Here is a 9,317-nt window from a genome sequence, read left to right as displayed (position 1 = left end):
CATAAGTGAATACTGCACTACACAACAATGATCCTTGCAAGAGTGGACCAAGTGAGGGTTATATAATATGTTTAAAACAGATGTTAAAACATAAAGGCTTAATCACTGGGCGGGATCACCGCTTAACATTATAAAAGGGATAAATTTTGAGCTAATTAGAATAATTTTCCTAACTCTCTGTCTATACTCTTTTGCTTTTTTTTTCACACAAAAAAACTCACTTCTGAAACACAACCTCAAATGAGCAATCAACAACAATTTTATCTTCACTAATAGAAGCAAGAGAGGGAAAAACAATACCAAGAAATTCTTCTGCATCTTTCTATCATTCTTCTTGGACTATCACTATACAACCTATTAGGTATAATTTTTTTCACTAAAGAGAAGCATATAAACACAATAAATTAGAGCAGAAAAAAGAATGATTAAACAGGGATAGAAACAACAGAGGCAATGAAAAGAAGTGAGACCTACCACCAGTAGCACCCTCCAACCACCCTCAACACCACTTTGGTTATTACACAGAAGGAGTACTTCCCACTGACTCCATGTGTCAGATTACAGTGAGTCAGTACAACAACACTCACCTTAAGCCAAACACAGACTGGCACAATTACAACAGTGGCAAGAAGTACACAAAAGCACCCACTAACCACCCATGACTTGGATTTCAAGTTACTGCTCCTAAAAGAGAGCTTGAAAGAAGGAAGAGAAAACTCAAAACACACTCAGCTTTGAAGTAGAAATAGCACACCACACAAAACAATAACCACCCATAACTTTAACTTCAGCGCATTGGTTCAAAAAGGGTTTCAAGAAAGGAAGAGAAAAAGTTCGAACCTCAACCCTTTATCAACACTGCCACAGTAACTGGCAAGGAGAGAGAGATGTGTTAACACTGAGAGGAACCCTAGCACAGAGAAACACAGAACGTGGCTGTTCTTATTGATCCCAAAGTCTACAAAAGTAGACCAAACGGGGATCATACAATACCTTCAAAATAAATGTTAAAACTAATTATTGGGTAGGATCACCACTTGACAATAAAAAGGGGAAAAAAGTTGAGCTTATCACGAAGAAATTCTTCCTGCATTTTCCAATCTACTCTTGTTGGGACTATAACAGCTTACTTGATATATCATTTTTTTCAGGAAAGAAAAGAATATCGGCACAATAATTCAGAGCAGAAAAAAAGAATGATTAAAAACAGAGGTAGAAACAACAGAGGCAATGAAAAGAAGTAATACCAACCACACACCAGTAGCACCCTCCAACCACCCACAACACCACTTTGGTGCATTGGTCCTAAAAGAAAGCTTGAAGAAATAAAGAGAAAAATTCATAACGCACTCAGCTTCAAACCTCAACCTTTCATTAACACTGCCACAGCAACTGGCAAGAAGAGAGAGATGAGTTAACACTGAAAGGACCCTTGCTCAGACAAACACAGAATGTGGCTGTTCTAATTCTCCCAAGTCAGCAAAAGTAGACCAACAGGGGGTTTTAAAAGTTCAAAATAAATGCTAAAAACTAATCATAGGGCAGGAACACCACTTGACAATAAAAAGGAGGAAAAAAGTTGAGGTCATCAGAATAATTTTTTTAATAATCGGACTAAACTCCTCTGACTTCTCTTTTCACAACAACAACAACAAAAAAAGACTTCTGAAACACACCTCAAAATAAGCAATTGACGATTTCATCTTAACAAAAAGAAAGGAGAGAAAAACAATATCAAGAAATGTTTCTGTATCTTCCCATCTCCTGTTGTTGGGACCATAACAACTTACTTGATATATCAGTTTTTTCAGTGAAGAGAAAAACATCACAAATAATTCAGAGCAGGAAAAAAAGAAAAATAAACACAGATAAAAACAACAGAGGCAGTGAAAACCAGTAAGACCCACCACCAGTAGCACCCTCCAACCACCCACAACACCACTTTGGTTATTACACAGAAGGAGTACTTCCCCCTGACTCCATGTGTCAGATTACAGTGAGTCAGTACAACAACACTCGCCTTAAGCCAAACACAGACTGACACAATTATAACAGTGGCAAGAAGTAGGAGGAGCAGACCACACAAAAGCACCCACTAACCGTCCCATGACTTTAATTTCAGGTCATTGGTCCTAAAAGAAAGCTTCAAGAAAGAAAGAAAAAATTCATAATGCACTCAGCTTTGAAGTAGAAGGAGCAGACGACACAAAAGCACCCACAAACCACCCTTAACTTCAACTTCAGTGCATTGGTCCAAAAATAGTTTCAAGAAAGGAAGAGAAATTTATTTTACCATCTATGAAACTTAAAACAGTGAGTGAAAGGGCATTTGAATACCAAGGCCCCAAGATCTGGAATGCTTAACCAAGTACTTTAAGAGAGATCACATTTTTTTTATTCATTCAAATGTCAGCTGAAGCTGTTTTAAAATTAATAAGATGGATATTTGGATTAATTTTCTTTAGTCAGAACACAACGTTTTAAGTTACTGTTGTCCGTTGTACGTTTTACTGTATTGTAAAGCGCTCAGAGCCTGTGTATGTCATTTATTATTATTATTAGAAAAATTCATAACTCCCACAGACTTGAACCTCAACCTTTCATCAACACTGCGACAGTAACTGGCAAGGAGAGACAAAACTGTTAACACTGAGAGGACCCCTAACAAAGACAAACACAGAATGTGACTGTTTTTATTTATCCTAAGTCTTTGCCAACAGTCCGGACTGCCATCTATGACAACACACAGAACAGTCACACAGAGGTCAAAGTTGAGATGGTCAAATAATTTGAACATACTATTATAACACCAATGTGGTGAGATCACAAAGGTAAAAGGTTGTAGCTCACCTGATTCATGGCCAGCTCACGCCAGTCACGCTCAAACCTCTGACGCTGGAGTTCTCTCTCCTTGGCCTGGATCTCTGTGTCCTTGGCCTGGATCTCTGTGTCCTTGGCCTGGTTCTCAGATTTGACTGCCTCGACCTCTGACTTAATGACCTGGTTCTCCGAACTGATGTCCACTACTTCCTGTGTCTTGTCACAGAGCATCTTGTGGTGGTCAGTGCCGGCCTTGAGCAGACCCAGCAGGAGGGGAGAGTCGGGGAACTGGCCACCTGAAGATACAAACACACACATGGTAAACACTCTATCTACTACACCACACCGTTCGCTGACAGCTTTTAACTTTAAAAAAATACCTGAGACAAAAATTTGAACTTTTTCAGCAAAGTCAGTTGTTGGACAACACCAGTACATAAAACTTACATAGGTTTTTATTTACTACAGAAAATTGCACAACATTTTGACTCCTTAGTGTAAGACTCCGCCATACGATGTTTAGAAGAGTGATACGTGACGCTATTACACTGAAGAGTCGATTGTTGTTGGAAGAAGACTTACAAACCAATAGTTATTTGTCTCCATGAAAAGCAGGGTCAGACAGAGTTCCTCTTTTTTTTTTGTTACAACAATATCTGCTCAATATAGCAAAAATTTTGTTTAAAAATCCCTCCTCTATACATGTTTCATTACATGAGAAAACAATAATATTATTCATCACACAACTTATTTCAAGAATTTAACAGCTTAAAAACCAGCATAAATTAAAAGAAATAAAAAAAAAAAAAAACACTTTTCCCAATCATCCCTGTAAGCAACATATGTCAGGAAAGACTGTCTCTTGTGAGGAAAGGATATAAGGCAAGTAAAAGAATGTGGTGATGATGCCATCAGAGATTTGCTCTGTATAGAGGAGTGACTCACAAGTCAGGTAAAAGAAGGTGATGATGGCATCAGAGATTTGCTCTGTGCTGTACCCACGTGCACGAGCTGAGGAGAACAAGTCCAGGTCCAGGTACGGTCTGGGTCCAGTTGGTTGTGGAGATGATGACGATGATGATGATGATGATGATGATGATGATGATGTTGCTGCTGCTGTTGACAGTGTGGTGGATGAAGTAGCTGCCTCAAGACCTGATAGAGAAAACACAGGAATGAACTTATATCTCACATTGACAAATGTAATACAATGTAGCTTACAATTACTCAGTAAAATTGGAAATGCGAAAAAGTCTCAAATACAAACAAAACATACAAGTGTTACCAGAACAAATTAATAAGTAAGAGTAACAATTGAATAATGAAAAAAATCTCTCCAACAGACATGGTGTTACATAAAAAGAAAAAACATCAATTTATTGTCTCTTTTTAAAGTTGCAGTCAGTCAGTTGGCCCATAAAAAATATAACAATAATTAAAACGATGCTTAAAACTTCTTATAAAAGGCAGGCTTAAAGATAAATTGATCTTCATTTCACACTTTGCAGTCACACAGCCAGCAGTACACAATACCCCATCTGGTCACCCAACCAGGAGAGTGACAACAACAAACTTCTCAGGCCCGGCACAGACTGCGCCAGGTGACCTGAAGGGATAATTTTCACCATTGCATTATTGTGTTAAGTGACCGCAAAGTGTTAAAGATTTAAAAAAGAAATGATACTCTAGCATAATTTCAAAACTGTACAAACACTGTACTTAAAAGAAATTTTCATAAGAATTGTAGGCACACCAGAGTGTGCATCAATCTGTCACTGAGTAATAAAAGCTGTAACAAAACACAAATAAATTAAAAGTATCAAGAACAAATGAGGAGTAATAATGTACTGAAACCTACAAATCATGACATATTATTTTACTTGACAGCCTCTGAAACAAAGTTCAACATAAACAAGATGATGAGACATATATGTCTCATTTTGGTACCAAATTTTACCTTGTATTTGACTCTCTTGGTTTACTCCAACCACAAGCTGCAACAAAGAGAGAAAGAAAAATAATTGTGAGAAAAAGCTCTAAAGTTTACAGCCCTTAGGAGAGAAGAAAAGTTACCATTCTCTCAAAATGTGTGACTTAAAATTTTTTAAAATATATAATATAGTAGCTTCTACCCATGGTGCTATAAATTATGATGTCCTAGCCATGTTAGAACAATGAGAGAAGACACAAAAGTCAGCCCATAGTATTTTAAAATTTGTATAGAGTGAACACTGACTCCTCACTTTTATAAAACTGAAGATGGGCAAATTGATCAATGTTTTTTTTAGAATAAAAAAAGAGTAGACCTATTTCTTCAAGTTACATGTTTAGAACATATGTCATATATTTTGTAAATATCTTTTCATAAAAAAGAATGAGACCAGGGTAGATTTTACACAATTAGCAAATGATAGAAATACCATTAATGACATTTACAATCAATTTTTATTACATCAGAAAAACATAATCACACCATTTTACCTCTTGCTGTTGAGCATTATTGATGAACTCTTGACCTTTGCTGTGAAGCATGAAGTAACAGACTGGAGAGGCACAGGCATGCTGGGTCAGAGGGTCAGCACCAGGTATCCAGTCAAAGAGTTCAACACCACAGGAGAAACAACGGACCATGTCATTGTGACCTGAGGGAAAAAGAGTGGAAAATTTTGTAAATTATAATTATTTGACTTTTCTTCCCTGAGTTTGAAAATAAATGTAAAAATTTTACTTCATCCTCTTTTTTTGTCAATGAAAAATGAAAGAATATCTCACAAGCTCATGATGTTTCAGGTTGTAGATTGAGTTCTGATAAAGTGAAAAAGAAACAGAAGACAGTTTATGTAGAGACTAAAACAAGGAGTTTGTATCATTATTAAACCTGTTTTGTCTTCTTGGCAGTGAAGTTGTTAATATTAGGAATCTACTAAAACATTTGTGTCACGACGCGGTGGAATTAGGTGCTCGTTAATTTTTTTGCAGGTGGAGTTATTGGTATCATCTTAAAGCTTGTTCATTTATCTTGCTTTGAAGAAAAAAAAATACCCATCTATCTTGAGCAAAAGTGAAGATATTTTCTATTGAAAGAGGTAAGCTCACTTTATTTCAGCTGTAAAAATAGCCAGAAAATGGCCGTCAAGAGCTAAAGAGTTGTTAAAAACTGAAAACTTGCATACTTTGAGCTTTTAATCAACATTTTTCAACTTAATTTGCAGGGAAATGTGTTTTTAATTGGACATTAAAGGGTTGAAATAAAAAACAAAAAAATTTGATTAAAATTGCGAAACTGGTGGGAAAAATGCCTGTTTCTCCAATTTTGTTATTTTGACGAGCGCCTGATTTCCCCATGATGCCTCACATTTGTTTAGTTATTATGTCGATACTAATTATAAATTCTGTTTCGGATTGTCTTTTTGTTTTGATATTTTTATTCTACTTTCTAAAAATAAACAAATACACTTTTTTTAAAAAGAAAGAGGGGGTTGTCGAAGGAGGGGGGGTGGGGGTCTTGTACCTCATCCTCTACCTCTATTACGACACGAACTTCCTTACGAACAAGCTCACTCTAATATATATATATGAATACTATACACAAGAGTGTTTATTGCACTAAAAATTCATATCCAGCATATCGTACGAAATAAACCTAAAGATTAACTTAAAAAAAAAAATTATTAAAATTGTTCATCATGTCATTTTTTCTACAACAGTCTTAAAGAGCTTTTCAATTAGGTTCACGATAGTTTAACTCTTTCAGAACATACTGCCGATATGCGTGAGTCCACACCCCTTCCGGTCGTATCGCCGATATATTCCGCTGTGATAGGGTGCTTCAGTATAGTTTCATTTTAACACGATCCGTCATTTATAATCACTTTTTATTGCTATTGATAAACTTGGAAAGGATTTAGGAAACGAAAACATCTAGTTTCATCAACAAAATGATGTAACCGGACTTGAATTTTATAACTCAAACAAATTTGAATATATTGCTTTAAAAAAAAAAGCTGCGCATTCAGAAATTTATGGATTAAATGCTCTTCTTGGCTTTTATGATAAGATAGGCCTAGCTATGCTGATTTGCTTTCGTTTGGTGAATGTAATTTTTTTCCATCAAAATTTTATTTTTCGTTCACCATCGCCATTTCTAACCCTCGTTTTATAATGGGATGTATTCTTCATTCAATTTCCTTCAATTTGATATCATATTCATATGTTACGTTTGGAGCGATGGTTAGTTCTATGAAGTTATTTTGTACACCACCTGCATAGCCAAATCGAGTCTAGACCCCCAAAAAACTACATCCAGAAAAAGTTAACAGACAAATATATATTTTAAAATTTAAAAACCATTGCTCATTTTAGGAAACAACTTTCATCTTAGATTTCTCTAAGACTGAAAACAAACCGTGACTTCTTACAGAATGAATCTTTTAAAACCTCAAAAATGAATGTTAGATGTGAGCAGTTTATGATCAACTTGAAATGAGCTGGAAAAATTATGATCATAATATGATGCTAATTAAAGTTAATAAAAACTTGAAAAACTGAAACTAAAGAGAAAAAGACAACTTTATTATTGAGGCGTACTGAAAAAATGAGTTTCTTCTCGCAATTCAACATGGAGACATTGGCCAAAAATTGACACTATAGTGTCAAATTTGTAAATTCTCTGTTGACACCGTATTCTTTAACTGCAACATGCCTTATTATTTCATAGGCAAAAAACTTCACCAACAGCTTGTATCAATGAAGTATCTATTTCCATAAGAATCTGAGAAGTAACTCATTTTGTCAGCAAAGCTTCACATTTTAATTAAATTAAAAACCCACCTGTATAGTAAAAACCTGCATCAGCCATAACATCAGGAGGAAACATTCCTTTCAGGATCTTTGGCCACAAACTAAAGGTACCAGATCTGTCTGTTGAACTTTCAAACTCTGGATACATGATACTGTACTGTTTTACCAAGGAAGAATCCCGCTCACCAATGTCCACAAAATGTTTTAAACGTTCCTTCTCCAGAATACTCCTTTGTACTTCACTAGAAATATTTCCCACATCAAAGTGACACACAAAAGGACACTCAGGTGACTTTTCCTTGTGCACATGTGCAATGTCAACACACACGTCAAACTCCAACTGGAGTCCACAGAAAACACATTGGGCTCGGAGGTTAGATGTCATGATGAAGCCATCTCTTGACCATTTTGCTGCCTCAACTGAGCTTGGTGAATTGTACGTAGTAAGTCGAAGACTTTCAAACAACATGGGATAACCACCAGCAAGAGGTTTGAAAGGGTGAACAATAAGTTGATGTCTACTGTACGATGTCCGTCGAGAGTGATCATTGTTCAGTCTACTCAAGAATAACTTTCTTCTCAAAGTTTCTCTATCACTTGTTTCACCCAAGTTACATATGGAAAATACTGTTTCTGGTTCCTGTATTTCAGCTCCTTCATTCATCTCATTTATTAAAGGGGACGACAAGATGGCATCTCGTTCAACAAAAAGAGATTGAACGCTTGTAATTGTTGGGTTTGTTGGCGCCGTGTTTAGAAAATGACAGTTGGGACTTTTGGTTCGGTGGGCAGCAAAGGGAGACTCCCCTGACCATCCACTATGTCTAACACTGCAAGAGCGACATACTAACTCATCTGACAAGGAAATAACATTGTCTTCGCGTTCCCAGCCGGCTTCTGCAAACTTCATTGGAGTGTAGGAGTTGGAGAGTGAAGTGAAATTTGTCGGCAGAGGAGGACGAAAGGTACGAAGCCTTTCCATGAAAGAAATTGACGCCATGCTTCCCAGGACTCCGGTTGTATCACATTAAAAGGATTTTATTCCAATTCATCAAGAACACAACACGCTCTCACAAGAATTTAACCAAATAAATATTCATGTAAAATGTGATTTTTCTGTTGGTTGTGTTTACATTTTCAGAGTGTGAGGAGTGAGCCCCCGGAAGTGCAACGCTTTCGCGCAACTTACTTCCCTTGATTCTAAAAATAGCGACAGGCAATCCCCGTTCTGCCGTTCTGCAAGGATCAGCTGATGAAGAACAACACAGTGGAAGATCAGCCGGTGTCCCTTCGAAGTCTGATTCTTTCATAGCTGATTCCTCAGCCTCCTTTTTGGGGATAATGTTGATACTTTTGATCATATTAAGTCAACATCGGGAAGATCATTCAGATTTAAAAAAAAAAAAAAACTGTCGGGGACGGACGTGTTGGAGGGTCTCAGACACCGACGCTCCCATCCACCCACCCAAAACACAAGCCTCAATAATTGAATAAAGAGCGTTCAAGAATTTGAGCAATTATTATTTTAAATTAGGCCTACTACCTTTTCAAGTGTCTGTCTTTTCCAGCTTTTATGACTGTCTCATCTTTTAAACTAATATTATTATAAGGAATGCGGGTCTAGCCGTACTTATTCCTAATATGATGGCTAGACTGACCATTTAACAAAAAATAGGCCTACTGAATTGTAAATATAC

General features: G+C 36.6%; 1 protein-coding gene across 4 annotated transcripts in view; it reads right to left on the bottom strand.

Moving 5' to 3' along the window:
• Positions 1-9,317, bottom strand: part of LOC101856868 (baculoviral IAP repeat-containing protein 2) — a 69,577-nt gene that overhangs the window by 27,914 nt on the left and 32,346 nt on the right. Inside the window, exons 1-5 of one of the 4 annotated variants that reach the window (XM_013091458.2) lie at positions 7,651-8,640; positions 5,302-5,462; positions 4,778-4,814; positions 3,766-3,975; positions 2,986-3,116 (exon numbers count right to left, since the gene is read on the bottom strand). In XM_013091458.2, coding sequence (XP_012946912.1) covers positions 2,986-3,116; positions 3,766-3,975; positions 4,778-4,814; positions 5,302-5,462; positions 7,651-8,620 — 1,509 coding nt within the window. In that variant the 5' untranslated portion in view covers positions 8,621-8,640. Of the gene's footprint in view, positions 1-2,985; positions 3,117-3,765; positions 3,976-4,777; positions 4,815-5,301; positions 5,463-7,650; positions 8,641-9,317 lie in introns of those variants that run through there. The other 3 variants (XM_005091869.3, XM_035973934.1, XM_013091456.2) reach the window with 3 other exon arrangements.

This window comes from Aplysia californica, unplaced genomic scaffold, assembly GCF_000002075.1.
Source record: "Aplysia californica isolate F4 #8 unplaced genomic scaffold, AplCal3.0 scaffold00036, whole genome shotgun sequence".
Taxonomy (NCBI): domain Eukaryota; kingdom Metazoa; phylum Mollusca; class Gastropoda; order Aplysiida; family Aplysiidae; genus Aplysia; species Aplysia californica.
Note: the sequence above shows the minus strand (reverse complement) of the source record. Positions and strands in the feature narration are given on the sequence as shown.